Raw genomic sequence first — 17,971 nt, 5'->3', positions numbered from 1 at the left:
GTTCGGAGTCCGTCCGAACTGTTATTCGGCATGATAGGCGCGTGATACCATACGACTCTCAAGCGTGAGCACGTCGTGATCTTCCCTGCGAGGCACGCTTGCCCCGTTTTTGGGTGAAATGCCTAAGCGCTCCGACGAGTCAGTCGTCCAAGAGACCCGAACGTTAACGAGCGAGTGATCCGCGATTACGAACCTGGTAAATTTACTCATTTTTTTGCGCCAAAATAAAACCATCCAATAAATCCTTTTTTTTACTTGAGTACGTGGCGTCCCACGAACATTTGGTCCTTCGAGCCGGATCATCCGCGGATCACGCGTGCACACGGTGATACCGTTTTGCCAAGCGGTAGGGACTCTCGATTATTTTATTTTGCTCGCTGTCTGTGTGGGTCTTGCTCGCGCGACCGCGGTACACCGAGACAGACGACGTCGTCGCGGAGTCTCGACGATTTCGGACAAGCTCAAGGAATCCGACGATTCTTTCGTGCAGTTTTAAGTGCAAGGTGAGTGCACTGCAATGGCCACCGCTGCGCCTCCGCGTCCAGCACCAACCATGCAAGATTTGTTAAACGAACAAGCGCGGCTACGGGATTACATCGCCCACTCCGTTGAAAATCAACGGAAACAGGGCCGATTACGCGGCGGCCTAGTGTCACGTATTGATTTGACCGATCGTTACTGGGAGCAGTTTATGCAGAACGATCGGGAGTTACGTCGCCTGGGCGAGAAGGCACTCGCTGACTCCGACTATGTGCGGAAGGACATACTCGGGGGCGTCCAGGAAATTTACCTCCAGCAGAGAGGCGAGCTGCTCGACATGCAGGACGAGCTCGAACGAGGTATGACGGCTCGATCTGTGGAGGTAACTCGCGAGACGCCGGGGGCCGCCGTGGCGACGAGCGTCGCGGCGCCCGGCGTGCAATTGCCGCGCATTCCAGTTCCGCGTTTCAGCGGCGCGTTCGGCGAGTGGCGCAGTTATCATGACTTGTTCGAATCGCTTGTGCGCTCCAACGTGGCGTTGTCGGCAGTACAAAAGATGCACTATTTAAAACAAGGGTTAAGCGGAGAGCCGGAGAGGCTCATTAGAAACTTCGGCGTGACGTCGGAGAACTTTGAGTCCGCGTGGCAAAAACTGTGCGATCGTTATAACAATAAGAGACTGCTGATGACCGCGCACCTGTCCGCCCTTGTCGACATTGCTTCGGCGAAAGCGGAAACCGCGACGGAAGTGCAGCGCGTCTTCGATGGTGTCTCGGAAATCCGCACATTTTTGCATCACCTCGGGCGCCCAGTGGAACGTTGGGACGACTGGCTCGTCTACTTGACAGTCTCCAAGCTCGATACCGCGACGAGGCGCGACTGGGAAAAGCTCACGAATACGGAGCGTGAGCCGTTGCCGTGGAATACGCTAAGCGAGTTCCTCGAAGGAAAGATACGCGAGCTGCACGCATTTTTTCCGTCGCCGTCGACTTCCGCGGCGTCCACGTCGTCGGCTGCGGCAACGCCCAAGAGTGGAAAGACGTCTCGGGCGCGCGTGTTACACGTCTCAAAATCGAAGCCGCTCCCGTGTAAGCTGTGCAAGGAGACGCACTTTATCCTACACTGCCCAGAGTTCACGAAGATGACAGTCGCTCAACGGAAGGCGAAGGTCAATGTGCATCAATTGTGTGGGAACTGCCTGTCCAGCTTCCACCTGACGCGCGATTGCACATCCGCCAAGCGCTGTCAAATGTGCCACGACGCGCATCATACCCTGCTGCATGCAGATAGTCCGGTCGGGTCCGACAGCCAGCGGGCCGCAGAAGCGCAGACCGCGGCGCACGTGGCGTGGCAACCACGGGCGAAATCAGTGATTTTGGCGACTGCGCGAGTGCGACTGCAGGTCGAGTCCGGACGCTCGACCGTCGTGCGTGCCCTTGTCGACCAAGGGTCCGAACTCAACTTTATCTCGGAAGCCGTGGCACAGCGGCTGCAAATTATGCGTCGCCCGGTTCGCGTGCGCGTTACCGGGATGGGCGAGACCGAGACCGCTCTCGCCCGCGCGGCGACAACTGTTGCGCTTCGCTCGCTGACGAGAGATCCGTACGCGCGGCAACTCGACGCGCTCATTCTGCCGCGCTTAACGTCTTACAGACCTCCGGTCTGTTTTCCGTCTACTCAGTGGATGCACATACAAGGACTCGAGCTCGCCGATGACTTCACCAGCGCTACGGGGATCGAAAGCGGTTCTAGGCGCGGAAGTCTACGCGGACATCCTCATGGGCGACATCCGCAAGGGCGAGAGGGGATTGCCAGTGGCGCAGTCAACACAGCTCGGCTGGCTGCTGACGGGGACGGTCGCCGACGCGACCGCATCGGAGCAGCTGAATGGCTGCTCGCTTCACTGCCAAAAGGACGAGGTAGCGGAACAACTACGTCGATTCTGGGAGGTCGAGGAGCTGCCGTCCGCGTCTCCTTGGAGCAAGGAGGAGACGGAATGCGACGAGCAGTACACGGCCACGCATCAGCGCGCGGCGGACGGCCGCTACATCGTTCGGCTGCCAAGACGGGAGGCGACGGACGGCACTGAACTTGGCGACTCGAGAGCGGTAGCGCGAGCTTCCCTGCTACGTCTCAAGCGTCGCCTCGCACGAAGTTCCACCCTGCGAGAGGACTACACGCGGTTCCTCCGCGATTATGAGGCACGGGAGCACATGACACGAGTCGGCGACGACGACGGCAAACGCGCGGCCGGCTACTTCATGCCGCATCATCCCGTGTTCAAACCTACGCCGGACGGATCCAAGGTCCGCGTGGTTTTCAACGCTTCGCAGCCCACGTCGACGGGAGTCTCCCTTAACGATGTGCTGCAGGTGGGGCCACGACTCCAGCAGGAGCTGCGGGAGGTGCTGCTGCGTTGGAGGATGCACAGAGTCGTCTTCGCGGCGGACATCGAACAGATGTTCCGCCAAATCGTTGTACATCCCGAAGATCGGCCGCTGCAGCAGATCCTCTGGCGCGAAGATCCGGAGCAGCCTATCGGGTGCTATCGCCTCAACACGGTGACATATGGTACGGCGAGCGCACCGTACTTGGCGATACGCACCCTGCTGCAGCTGGCGCACGACGAACAAGACCGCTTCCCGGATGCCGCGGCTCTGCTGCGACGCGGCACCTACGTCGACGACGTGCTAGGTGGAGCGGACTCCCTGAATGAGGCGAAAGTGTTACAGTCCGACCTAAGACAACTGCTCAAGGCGGGCGGCTTCAATCTCAGGAAGTGGGCTTCCAGCCGAGTGGAACTTCTGGAGGGCATCGCCCACGAGGATCGAGAGGCGATAGTGGAACTCGGGAATCATGAGCGGGCGACCATAATGCTGGGCGTACACTGGGTGCCGGAGTCGGACGTCTTTCGGTTTACCCATCGTCCTCCGGTGCCACCCAGGATCACCAAACGCGCCATTTTTTCGGCAATCGCGCGCCTCTTTGACCCGCTCGGTTGGTTGGCGCCGATCGTAGTGGTCGCGAAGATTTTGTTACAGGAACTCTGGCTACGAGGAGCGGATTGGGACGAGGACGTCTCGCCGGACATGGAGACTCGGTGGCGGAGGTTCTGCGAGGAACTCCCTGCCGTGGCTGACCTTTCGGTGCCACGATGGCTGGGCTGGTCTCACCAGGCGGAGCGCGTAGAACTCCACGGATTCTGCGATGCGTCGGAGCGGGCATACGCTGCCGTCGCGTACTTGCGGATCTTACGCCCGGGTGAAACGGCTACCGTGGGTCTGATTCTGGCCAAAAGCAAGGTGGCGCCCGCGAAGAGGGTCACCTTGCCGAAACTCGAGCTGTGCAGAGCGCACCTACTGGCTAGACTCTTGGCGTCGGTGCGGGACTGCATTCCGGTGACCTCAATCCACGCCTGGACGGACGCGACGATCGTGCTTGCATGGCTGCGTGGACACCCCTCGAAGTGGCAAACCTACGTCGCCAACCGCGTCGCGGCCATTCACGAGGCTATCCCGGGAGCGGTTTGGCGCCACGTTCCGACGGAGGACAACCCGGCGGACTGCGCGTCGCGGGGATTGATGCCGCGTGACCTAGGGATGCATCAAATCTGGTGGAATGGCCCGCGTTGGCTGACGCGACCCGTCGAGGAGTGGCCCGCGACTCCCTTGGACACCAGAGCCGAGCCGCCGGAGGAGCGCCGAGTTGTGCACATCGCGGTCCAGACGGAAGGAGGACTTCCTCACCCGGTTCTCCACTTACGATCGAGCATTGCGTAGCGTGGCGTACGTGCTACGCTTCCTGCGCAAATTCCGACCAGTCACCAGGGCTCTCGCGGCCTCGGAGCTCCGAGCCGCGAGAGACACCCTGCTGCGCGTCGCGCAGCAGAGGCACTTTCCAGTCGAGCTGTCTCGGCTAAGGAGAGGTGCCGTTATCAACCAACGCAGCCCACTGACGCCGCTGCAGCCGCACCTCGACGAGGATGGGTTGCTGCGCGTCGGTGGTCGGCTGCGACATTCACGTCAGTTGCAGGAGGAAAACCATCCAGTTATACTGCCGAGATTCGATCGTCTTACAGAACTCTTGGTGAGGAACGCACATCTGAGGGTTTACCACGGCGGGGTTCAGATGACCTTGGCGAACCTGCGGAGGAACTTCTGGATACCGGCGGGTCGCAGCCTGGTCCGTGGCATTCTTCATCGCTGTGTTACGTGCGTGCGGCATAGGGCCGCCCCGTTCCAGCCTCTCATGGCGCCCTTGCCGGCGACCAGGGTGACGCCGGCTCCCCCGTTCTCCACGTGCGGGGTCGACTATGCTGGTCCTATCGGCGTGCGGACGACCAAGGGGCGAGGACATCGCAGTTGCAAGAGGTACATCGCGATTTTCGTGTGCTTTGTGACCCGCGCGATGCACCTAGAGCTGGTGAGCGACTAGTCGACCTCGGCCTTCCTTGCGGCGTTCCATCGCTTCGCCGCCAGACGCGGCGTACCGGCCGTCGTATACAGTGATCAGGGCACGACATTCGTTGGAGCCGATCGGGAACTGCGGACGGCCCTCAAGGCCGCTGGTGCAGAAGGAGGCCCCATCGCGGAAGCACTGGCGAACGACGGCACGGAATGGCGATTTCAACCGCCGGCGACGCCCCACTTTGGCGGGATCTAGGAAGCCGGGGTCAAATCGGTCAAACACCACCTCCGCCGAGTCGTCGGGGAACACACCCTAACATTCGAGGAGCTTGGCACCTTCTTGGCACGAGTCGAGACGTGTCTCAATTCGAGGCCTCTACACGCCATATCGGACGATCCGGACGACCTCAGCGCGTTGACTCCGGGACATTTCCTGATCGGCAGACCGCTGGTCAGCGTTCCGGAACCGAGCCTGGAGGGTGTCAACGAGAGACGACTCTCCAGATGGCAGTTACTCCAGCAGTTGACCGAGCACCTGTGGTCTCGTTGGTCGCGAGACTACCTACATACCCTCCAGGCGAGGGGAAAATGGACCAAGGAGACCGAGGCTCCCCGAGTCGGCAAGCTCGTCGTCGTCCGGGACGAGCGACTCCCACCGTCGCGCTGGATGATGGCGCGGATTTTAGCGCTACACCCCGGACCAGACGGTCGCGTGAGAGTTGCACAGGTCCGCACCGCGGATTCCACCCTCACGAGGCCTCTGGTCAAATTGGTGAGGCTGCCCACCGAGGACGACAAGGGGAAGACACCTTGAGTTCAGCGGACCAGTGGCCACTTCTTCCGTCGAGGACGACGGAGGCGGGCGGAATGTTCGGAGTCCGTCCGAACTGTTATTCGGCATGATAGGCGCGTGATACCATACGACTCTCAAGCGTGAGCACGTCGTGATCTTCCCTGCGAGGCACGCTTGCCCCGTTTTTGGGTGAAATGCCTAAGCGCTCCGACGAGTCAGTCGTCCAAGAGACCCGAACGTTAACGAGCGAGTGATCCGCGATTACGAACCCGGTAAATTTACTCATTTTTTTGCGCCAAAATAAAACCATCCAATAAATCCTTTTTTTTACTTGAGTACGTGGCGTCCCACGAACAGATGCAAATGAAGCAATAGAGCATTGTCTTAATCAAAATTCACATTTAGATTTGAAAATTGTACAAAATCTTGAATATATAATGCGAGAAATTAATGTCTTTTTTCAGTCTTATCAAATGATGGGTGAAGAATTAGAAAATCAACGATGTTTAGAAATGGAATCTGGTAAATTGTTACCGGAATTACAATTATCATTTACTTTAAGACCAGGTATGGATCGACGTCGATATAATGCTCAAAGAATTAATGAAGTTGCTGCTATTTTTTGTACAACTGCTGATGGGGAAATTCCAGAATCGTACGTTACAATACGTAATAGAAATACTAAAACTTTACAAAAAGTTAGTATTATGGATTCAAATGTTGAACCATGAATATATCCATTGTTTTATCTATATGCTACTCAAGGATGGCATTGTAATTTAAAAAAATTAAATAGTGATAGACGAATAACTACGTTACCTATTACCTAATAGGACAATATATTACCTAATAGGACAATTACTTATTACCTAATAGGACAATATATTAAATATCGTATGGCTATTTGTGATGAATTTAACATTTTTTTACTAGGACGTCGCTTATTTCAGCAGTGGCTTGTAGATAGTTATGTTAAAATGGAAAAAAGTAGAATTGATTATTGTAAAAATCATCAAAAAGAATTACGCAGTGAAACATATCAAGGTTTAAAAGATTATATGCAAACTATGGCAAATAACTTAAATGGACGTATTGGAAAGATGGTTATACTTCCATCCACATTTGTTGGATCACCGCGTAATATGTTACAAAATTATCAAGATGCAATGGCAATAGTTAGTAAATTTGATAAACCAAATCTTTTCATTACAATGACTTGTAATCTAAAATGGCGGGAAATCGAGGAAAACTTCTTACCTGGTCAACAAGTTTCTGATAGATCTGATATTTGTGCTCGTGTATTCAATATAAAAAAGAATTTAATTGATTTAATTGTTAAACAAAAATTTTTTGGTGAAGTAGCAGCGTTTGTGTACGTTATTGAATTTCAAAAACGTGGTTTACCACATGTTTATATGTTAATTACTTTAAAATACAAATTATATCGAAGCTCGTTATGTTGGGCCTGTAGAAGCCAGTTGGCATATTTTTGGTAAGAAGTTACAAGATAAAAGTCACGCTATAATGCGATTGCCAGTCCATCTTCAATGAACAAAATATTATAATTAAAAATGAAAATATTGATGACGTTGTGATTTCTGCTTTAAATCAAGTTACTATGTTGTTGCGTACGCGCGGCATGAACCGTGGTCCGACACGAAGCTGCGACGAACGAGCATGCTCGGCCTTTTTAGGGCCGCGTCTCGCGCGCCGCCTCTCAGATTCTTCACCCTTTTTTTTTTGGAAAGAAATCATAGGAATCTCATGAGAGATGTGATGGATGGACAATAGGATAATTATTGAGTGGACTGTATCTTAATAGGGTGATCGCGCACCCATGTGTGCGCTGAAATTGATGATTTACGCAGGAGGCCGAATTGAAAAGGAGTCTTGAGTTTGATGAACAAAAACAGATCAATTTATTATATCACACGTCTGAAAGTCACCTGGACTTGACACAAACAAACCAAAGAGAAAAAAAAACTCGATATGAGAATCGAAAGCGTTTGCTGTACGCTCAGCAAATTTACATTTGACAATTGATCACTTATCGAACGCCTGATTGTGTATCAAGCGTCGTACAAAACAATTATTCGTTTCAAAGCTCGCAATCACAAAAAAAAGAAAACTGTTTGTTCGATATCGACACCAATGTCTTTTGTCGCAAGAAAAAACAATGTCCTATTTGAAAGTCACGATCGCGAATCGTACAATAACAAATTTGTCCTCTTGTAGACAACCGTTATAATTGATCGAAAACGCGCACATATGATTTAACGCGATTCAATAATTGTCTTAAATTATCTTGTTCACGATTACTTCTCACAACGAAAATTAACTCACAAGATTAACGCAGGATTACAATTGCTCGACGACAATAATGCAAGCGATCCTAGCCAAATCTTTGAGTCGCTAGCCGCTTGCACGTGCACACCGCGTGAAAGATTTTGGAAATCGAAAACACTGTGACGACACTCCTGAGAGAGGGAGAAAGGGAGAGAGAGAGAATGCACGACATGCATTCATCTGCACGTGACTATCACACAGAATCCTCCAGACGGATTCGAATATTCGCAGGAATCGATCACGTGTACGCAGCGTGCACAATACAACGGCGAATTCGTCGCGACGGCGTGCTACGACAATTGTGAGAGAGAGCGCGGGAGAGAGAGAGAGAGAGAAAGAGAGAGAGAGAGAAAGAGAGAGAGAGAGAGAGAGAGAGAGAGATTGATTGATTAATTGATTGATTGGTATTTATTTAGCTGCAGTAGCTACGCTTACATATGTGAACAATATTCCTTAGTCTATTAGTCTCTATGAATGAACACTATTTCTTAACCTGTACATCTATATAACTTATAATTCTATTCATATTTCCTTTATTGCACTAACTCATATTTCCTTTATTGCACTAACTCTCCCTCCCTACCCCTAATGTATGGCACTAATGCTCTCCTGAAGTTTTGCAGTCTTAGTTCCTTTTTTATTTCATTTGGCAAGTTATTATACATTTTAAACCCATCATATAACAACATTTTTTGCTCCTCTCTTGTCTTACATCTGCTTATAAGTAATGTTCCTCTTTGCCTAGTTTGTATTTCTTCCTCGATTCCCACTAATTCTATTTTGTTATTTAAGTACCTCGGACATTCTCCAATCACCATTTTATGTATAAGAATACAAACATTGTATACAATTCTTTCTTTAACCGACATGAATTGCAGTGCCCCCAACATGTCTTTAACTCTTGTTCTAATATTACATCGCAATATAATTCTCATTCCCTTATTTTGCAATTTTTGTAAGTATTGCATATTAGTGTCGTTCAAGCACAGTAAGACCGACGAACAATACTCAAATATAGGAGCAATTATCGCCTTATATACTACGCACCTTTTTTTTTTTTTTTTTGTAACTCTGGGGAAACCTCATGGTATCATCCGCCTCCGGGTAGAGGCGGGGGTTATGTGGGACTCCCTGCCCCGCCTGGCCGGCCCGCACATCCGCCTGGCCGGTCCGCCGTAGCGGGCCGGAGAGTCGGGATCGGCGAGCCGGAGAGCCGGGACAGGACCTACCGCACTAAAACCCCAGAGGATGTCCTTCGCGGGCGTTATACAGGGGACGGCCAGGATGCTGGAATCCCATGCCGTCTAGCCGCCCCCCCGTCTTATCCCTCCTTGGGAGGGTGCCGCGGAAGGCGACACCCTCCCCCCGTCATTGTACGGGTTCTTCGCGGTTGCGGCGCAGGGCGACATCGACCCCACGCCGCACCCTCTCAAAGAGTTTGAGGAGCGGAGCCATGGCTCGAGAACTCCCGCTCGAGCCATCGCCCCTCGCCCCCCCAGTGTCGCAGCCCCCGGACCCCCAAGAGGGTGGTCCGGTTCGGCGGTTCACTGAGGGGGCCCTCATCAGGAAGGCTTCTCTCAGAAGGAGAGAAACCCCCTTCCGTGGACGGTGTTGCCCTCCCACCAGTGCCTTATGGCTCCCGGTGAGAGGGTCCCACACATCACGTCTCCGTTCTTGAGAGGGGCCCAGGCGCCCCGGACGGGAGGGCAATGCCCGCCCGCCAAGGACACGTGGCCCCCCCTCATTCTTGGCCCCCCCGGTTGCGACCTTCCTCCACCCCGCTAGGGGTTAGAGTTTACTTGCAACCGGTGGGGCCCCTTCTTCCCGGAGGGTGTGGGGGGAAAGAGAGGAGGGCGCCTAGGCACCCCCATGTCCCCCCCGACACCCTCACCCGGCGTCTGACGACGCCGGGGATTTTCGGGTTTCCCTCCCCCGATCCCCGCCGCCGCCAGTAGCCGCAGCCTTAGCCACGAGCACCGACGACGGGACAGAGGGAGGGAGACCCCCACCCCTAGGCCCCGCAGGGGGTGCCATAAGGCACCCCCGCTCCCCAAGCCTATGTCGGCACCTGGCCGGCCGGAGAAAGTCCACGCAAAGCGGACATCTCGGGCCAGTCAGGCACCCTACTGCCTTGTGGCCAGGGGAGCCGCAGTTATAACAGCGGCTGCCCCTGTCCACCGGCGAGGTGCAACATTGCCACGTGTGCCCCGGGTAGAGGCACCTGTAGCACCTCGCCGCCCCCATAATATTGGCGACAGTCGCCCCGCCGCCGCCAATACCACCCCTCCTCCCCTTTCCACCACTGGTGGCACTCCCCTCTCCATCACTGGTGGTCCCTCCTTTCTCCTTTTCCTTCTCCTTCTCCTTCTCCTTCTCCTTCCTCCTCCCCATCTTACTCCTAGCCACCCTCACCCACTCCCCGGTGGTGGCGGTTTCCCCCTCTCTCCTCTCCAGGGCCCCCGGGCCCTTTCTCCTTCCACGACCTCGCCGAGACGCCGTTCCACCGACTCCAGCCGGTCCGAATTGGCCGCCAGCCTAGAGGATATTTCCTCCAGTCTGGCTTCCAATCCCCCCGGCACTGGTGCCCGACGCCTCGGCTACCTCCGTCTGTGTCCCCTGGTCCTGGACTTCTTTTCCAGGATCAAGGGACATCCTATCCTCCCCGAGCTGGTCACACATGCGCCGTGTGAGATCCGCGATCTTCCACAACAGCTCCTGTGTCCGCTCACACACAAAGCCCGCAAATAATTTTGCAGACTTCCTTATCCCCTCCATATCGGCCTCCTTTATTTCCTCCTCGACATTTTCCTTAAAAATGTCGGAGGCCCTCCACACCTCGTCCATCTCTTCCACCGCATTGTGGAATAACTCCGCGGTGGAAGATTTGGAACCTGCCCCGTCCCACCACGGGGCCAGGTCCCTTTCCCAGTTGATACCCGGCAGCATCACCCTCGGCCTTTTTGCCACCGGGACCTCCGGCTCCACCTCCATCGGGGCTCCTCCCCTTTCTCCTACTTTACGCCCGTCGTCTGATGACGACGGGGTGGGGGCCGGGACTGTACCCCCCTTCCCGCCGGGCCCTGGGGCATCCGACTCCCCTGGGCCGGTAACACTCTTCTTTTTAATGTGCCTTCCCATCGTGTTTGGTTTGGTTTTTTTACTTGGTGGCCTTCCAAGGGTGGTGGGCCGGAGCCCTGTGGCCCCACCAGGTCATGTGTACCTCCAAAGGAGGTACCGACCACTCTTAGCACCCTTCGCAAGGCTATTCCCTTGCGAAGGGTGAGCCCCCCCACCACGGCAAGGTGGTGGTCGACGGGGGGGATATACTACGCACCTCATATATGGTGTTAAATTTGTGCTAACACGTCGCAGTACCCCTAATTTAGATCCAATTTTTTTCCCCATATAATTTACATGTGCCGTAAAATTTAAATTTTTGTCTATTATAACACCCAAGTAGTTAGTTTCATTAACTACTTCTAATATTGCATCATTAAATTTTACTTTTATATTACTTTCTAATACGTTTTTTCTTACACCCTTACCAGCATAACTTTTGTTTTGTTTATATTTAATTGCAACTTATTAATTTTCAACCAGTCTTCGATTCTTTCCATTTGCTTATTAAGATTATCATTTATCTCTTGGCTTGAGTACCCTGTTGTATATATTAATGCATCATCTGCAAACAATCTAATTCCACAGCTGCCACAAACAATCGTAGGCAAGTCATTTATATAAAGCAAAAACAATAACGGTCCCAGTACCGATCCCTGCGGGACCCCCATTTCAACGGCAATAGGATCTGATAATATTCCATTGAATTTTACTCTTTGCGATCTGCTTTCCAAATAACTCTTAAACCAACTAAGTACTGCCCCTTCTATTCCATACCACTCCAATTTCTTTAACAATATCTCCCTATTCACTAGCTCAAATGCCCTTCTTAAGTCTAAAAATACAACCCCTATCATCTTTCTTTCACCTATGCTCTTCTTCCAGTCTGAGATAACCCATTGAAGGGCTGTCTCACACGAATGCCTCGCTCTAAACCCTGATTGGCACTCCTTCAATAGATTATTATTCTCCAAATATTCTACTAACTGATTATGAACTATTATTTCTAGTATTTTCTCGTAAATCGGTAATTTATTTATTGGTCTAAATTCTTCAATTTTTTTTGTTTTTTGTATCTTTGGTATAGGAACTACTATTGCTTCTTTCCATTTACTCGGAAAATTTCCTTCCTCTAATGATCTGTTAAATAAATAACATAATTTTGCACCTGCTACCATTACTATTTTTTTCATTATTTCCACAGTTATTTCTTCCTCTGTACCACTTTTGCTTTCCAAATTACAAACTATTCTATTTAATGTTTCTACATCAATTACTTTAAACGTTTCAAATTTGTTTACTGTATACTTATTAACTTCTAAATCTACATCATGGTCATCTTCAGTCATCACCTGTAAACTATCTACAAAAAACCTATTAAATATATTTGCCATTTCATATATATTATTCTTTATTATATTACCACATTGGATTTCCTTGTAAATATTATTATTGTATATTTTGCCCTTCAACAATTCTTTGAGTAACCCCCACATTTGTTTCGGATTTTTCTTATTTCTATTCAGTTTAAATTCAAAATACTCTTTCTTAGCTTTTCTACATTTATCAACCACTTTGTTTCTCCATTTCCTATACAATTCCCATGCTTCTTCATTTTTACTCGTTCGTGCTAATTTATAGGTTTCATCCCTCCGTTTTACTATTTGCCGAATCTCATCTGAGAACCATTGCTTACCCTGTCTCTTCTTTTTCAAACTGATTTCCTTTCTTGGTGCAACCTCATCAAGACATTTTACAATCGCGTTTACAGTTAAGTTTGCCAAAACATTGACATTATTTTCATCTATAACATTTATACTACTATCAATCATACTTATAAACTTTTCCACATTTATTCTTTTATAGTCTCTGCATACAATCGTTCTGTTCTCTGTCTCTTTCACTCCTACGTTCCAGCATACCATGACTATCGAATGGTCCGTTATTTTTGGCTCATGTAATACAGTTACTTCTAATTCCTCATTAGCAAATACCAAATCAATTATTGTCTCAGATATGCTTACAATTCGCGTTGGCTCGTTGACTAATTGCTTCAGCCCTACTGAATTCATTATTCTTATTAATTTATTTTGACAATAATTTTTGATCTTCATGTTTATGTTAAAATCACCCATTATTATAACGCTCCCATTCAACAAGTCATTATTGCACACTTCCTCTAGGAAATCTAAGAAACTAGCATCACTACCGCTCGGCGAATGATAGATTAACATTAACGATCCCTTATAATTTCTATCACTAATTTTTACCGTTATTGTCCACCAATTTGTTTCACATTTGTTTATTTCCATAATCTTAAATTTGATCGACTTATCTACATATAATAGTACTCCTCCCGTTCTACCAGATTCAGAATCCCCTCTCACGCATATGTATCCTTCAATCTCTAATTCATGATCCTCAATATCACTTGTTACATGTGTCTCTGTAAATCCCATTATAACTGGTCTAACTTCCTCTAACAGTACATTTTCTATTTCATCTTTATGCTTTAAAAATCCTTGCACGTTTAAACATATCATCCTGCCCTTTTTTTTTTTTTTTTTTTTTGACGCAGTGGGAATCCTCATGGATACTACCGCTCTCCGGGAAGAGAGCGGATGGTTATGTGGGACTTCTTGTTCCCCTTGGCCGATCCACGAATGGATCGGTCAGGGGGCCCAAGACATACCTCACTAAACCCACTGCGGATACCTTCACGGGCGTTAATGGGGGACGGCCAGGATGCTGGTTTCCCATGCCGACTAGCCGCCCCCCGCCTAATCCCTCCTTGGGAGGGTGCCGCTGAGGGCGACACTCTCCCCCCCCCCCCCGCGAATTGCATTGTGCGGGGGTCCTCGCGGTTGCGACGCAGGGCGATATCGACCCCACGTCGCGCCCTCCCAAAGAGTTTGGGGGGCGGGGTTGCGGCTCGAGTATCCCGCTCGAGCCGCCACCCCCCGCCTCCGAAGCGGTGCTCCCTCCCCTTCCCGAAGGGAATGGGGATTCGGCATTTGCCCCGGAGACCCTCTCCAGAGGGATATCATTCTGCCCTCTCCATTTTTTATCTGCTATAAACTACTAATTATTTTACTTTTTTGTCTTTCTAATTCTCTTTTATAACATGGACAACTCGTGTCAAACGATGAATGATCTGAATTTACGTTTTTGAGTTTAAAATTTTTAACTTTTTCTTCGCAATTTACACATTTTCTTGTGCTACTTCTACATTCATTCGTCCCGTGATTTCCCGCACATTTTCCGCAAGCTATTTCTTTTTTACAGTCTTTCGCAAAGTGATAATAGCCGGAACACTTATAACATTTTAATATCCCTATGTGATCCTGTACTTTACATATATTCCATCCAATTTTCACTCTTTTATCTTCCAGTATTATTTCGTGTGTCTTGTCATTCACTTCCGCTATAATCGTCATTTGCTGAGTTTCCCATTTTTGCGATTTATGCACAATTTTACCTTGTACACTATTTCTCTTGAATCCATTCTGCTCTTCCATTTTTTCCCAGAATTCTTTTTCTTCCCTACAATCTTCTTCGTCCACATCAAATATTTTTATTCTCCTCTTCTTCTTTTTTGGAGCTTGTATAATATACTTTTCGCCCAGGTCAATCGCCACTTTCTCTTTTAATATTTCTGCTTGTTCATTACTCTCACATCCTACTACAACTGCTCCTTTAGTCACTTTCTTCATTTTTGTAATTCCTATTCCCAATTTGGTCACATCAATTTTTTTCTTAATGTCCCTCTTAGTTTCCTCGCTCGAGTTCGTATCTTCTTCATTCAATGGCTTTATTATAATTACCGCTTCCTTTTTATTTGACACTGCATCACTATAACTCTTCTCTCTATTTCCTGCTTCCTGGGCACCTGTTCCCATCAACGGCACAAGATCCTTTAATTTATCTACTTCTTCCTTTATTATACTTCTTACGATTGATTTCAGTTCCTCCTCTTTCCACGTTTTAATCTCCTGTCTTACTCTAGCCACCTCTTCATCAACCACCTCCATGATTGCTTCTTTAATTAACACTTTTCCTACCATTTCCTTCTTTATATCTCCCACTTCGCTCCTTATTACTTTTATCATTTTAAAAATAGCATCAATTTTCGCGTCCACACTTGCATCCGCTGATTTCCTATCTCCACTGCCTCCACCCGCTCCACCGCTATCACCCCTGCTTACTACCAACATTTCCTGTTTTCCCTTGCATGGTACTGATTCATTATCTTTATTATATACCTTATGAAGCTTAATACAGCTGGAATGGTAGACTTTATTGCAAGGCACACATCTTACAGCTTGTGTTGCGATCTCCTTCTTACATTGTTGACATACCGCAGGTCCTTTCATCTCCATCATATATTCATCATCCACTATCACCCTGCTTTATCGACCCAGTCTCTTAATTATTTCACTCTCACCGCCGCAGCGCTAGCCGGCTTTCGCTACTCGCCACGTGTCCCAACTCGCCAAAGGCGACCTGGTATATTTCGCAGCAACACTTTTACTTGTCAAATTTTATCCTCAGTTCCTGCTTTTCACCAGAGATAACACTCTCCGTAATGCATTGAGCATTACTCTCCACTATACAATCCTCACCTCATGCACCACGGCTCTTATTCACACTTTCTTGCTCACTTAAAGCTCACTCCCTACGCTGAGGATTTACCCGCATCAGCAGAGAGAGAGAGAGAGAGAGAGAGAGAGAGAGAGAGAGAGAGAGAACGACATGCATTCACCTGTACGCGAATATCGCAATAAATCCTCCAGCAGGATCCGAATACTCGTAATGTTCGATCACGTGCACGTAGTGTGCACGAGACAATGGCGAATTTGTCGCGAGAGAGTGTATGTTGCGTCGCGAACGAGATCCGATTACCCGTTAACTTTTCACTCTCGATATGTCACAAAATACCGCGCAAATCTGTTACTATTTGTCGCGATAGTACATTCACGCACTTATCACACCGTAACGCGAATTATTTAGTCTGACTTGCGACCAAAGCCGGCTCTCTCTTCACGACAACTGTCTCCGACGGAATGCTGCCCTCATCGATCACGCTATCGACCGCGTGATCGCGAGGGGTACACGCGGAACGCGCTAATTGGCCGAAAATTTGCTTCCGTGGCGCTTCCCGCGGTGCGTGCCGCGAGGTGCTGCCGTGTTAGGTCCGCGGCAATTGCCTTTTCCTAAATTCTCGACTGATCCGTGAATTTTCGTTTGATCGAGCGCGGCGAATTTTTCTCAATCCTAAACATATGTTAATAGATTATTTCTCATTGAACATACGCGATGAGGAAGCAAGACAATATCTATACATAGACATTCCACAACATTATACATTTAAAAAAGAGAAAATTAATGACATAAATGTATCGCGTTGGGCTAAACGTAAAAGTCTTTATAATTGAGTAGGACGAATGTATTCCGTTAGTTCAACACAAACAGAATTATTTCATTTACGATTATTATTACTCACAGTAAAGGGAGCTACAAATTTTAATGACTTAAAAACTGTAAATGGAGAATGTGTCAATCATTTTTAACATGTTTGGCTTTAGGTCTGATCGAAGATGATGATGAATGGATACGAGCTATGAATGAAGCTGTTGAATGGATGATGCCACGACAACTTTGTAGATTATTTGTACGTATATTATTACATTGTCAGCCATTACATCCTAAAGAATTATGGTAAAATTTTAAAGTAGCAATGTCTGAAGATTACGTTCGACATTTTGGTATATTACAAGGACAAAATAAAGCATATAACCAAATTAATAGTATGCTTCAGACTGAAGGTAAATATCTTGTTGATTTTCCACGAATGGAACAATTAATAATATAAAAATTATAATATAATAATTAAATGCTCTTTAATTCAAATCAGGAGACGCGGTAGCGTCTCGCTAAGTTATATCTTTCATTCGTCAAATTAAAATACAATCTACAAAAAAACAAAAAAAAATATCGAAAGATATCGAAAAGATAGCGAAAATATCGAAACAAAAGCGAAAATTATCCGTAGGACGCTACTGTGTATCCTTTACCGGACGTAACACGATTTTCGTAACCTTGAAAACAAAAATTTGAAATATTTCATGAACGGAAACATATTTTTCAAAAGATGACCATATCAATCGAAAGCGCGAATTTTTCCGAGTAAAATGAGACCTTAACGAACTTGATAGCTCTATTGGTTGCGGAGATATGAATTTTTCAAGTTATTTTTTGGTCGAAAAGGTGTCACTTTTTTTTAAGACTACGGCGTCGTACTTGTCCCGGTCACCCATCCCGACAAAGTGATTTTGTCCGCAGCTGCTTTACCTTATCCGCGGTCACCCATCCTAGTATAGTGACATTTTCCTCAGTTGCTTAACTTTTTAAGCAACCAAACGAAAAATAAATTTTTGCTCTCTCTCTATCCCTCCCTCTCTTGCCCCCCTCCCTTTCACCCTTTCTCTCTTGCTTTCCCACGTCTTTTTTCGCTCCGCTCGCTTTCCTTTTCCGCTCCCTCATCCTTATCTATGCATTTTCCTCATTCTTGCTTTTTAAGTCCTCAACGAATTTTCTCTTGCTCTCCTGCCTCTATCCCTCCCTCTCTTGCTCCCCCTCCTCTTCACCCTCTTCTCTCTTGCTTTCCCCGTCTTTTTTCGCTCTCTCTCGTTCTCGCCTCTCTCGCTCTTTCTCGCTCTCTCTCGCTCTCTCATCGTCTTCCTGCTCTCTTTGTCTTTCTCGCTCTCTCTCTTGTTTTGCTTTTCTCGTTTCTCTCGCTCTTCTCGTCCTTCTCTGTTCTCTCCCGCTC

At 48.5% G+C, this 17,971-nt stretch overlaps 1 protein-coding gene across 1 annotated transcript; it reads left to right on the top strand.

The window, feature by feature from the left end:
• The first annotated feature begins 517 nt into the window (after positions 1–517).
• Positions 518–6,410, top strand: LOC114936590 (uncharacterized). The gene is made up of 5 exons (XM_085487872.1): positions 518–2,082; positions 2,162–4,189; positions 4,260–4,902; positions 5,143–5,658; positions 6,144–6,410. Exons 1-5 carry the CDS (start codon positions 518–520, stop codon positions 6,408–6,410), a joined length of 5,019 nt encoding a protein of 1,672 aa, XP_085343998.1.
• Positions 6,411–17,971: the final 11,561 nt, after the last annotated feature.

This window comes from Nylanderia fulva, unplaced genomic scaffold (assembly GCF_048542155.1).
Source record: "Nylanderia fulva isolate GAGA-0341 unplaced genomic scaffold, ASM4854215v1 Scaffold11, whole genome shotgun sequence".
Classification (NCBI taxonomy): Eukaryota; Metazoa; Arthropoda; class Insecta; order Hymenoptera; family Formicidae; genus Nylanderia; species Nylanderia fulva.
Note: the sequence above shows the minus strand (reverse complement) of the source record. Positions and strands in the feature narration are given on the sequence as shown.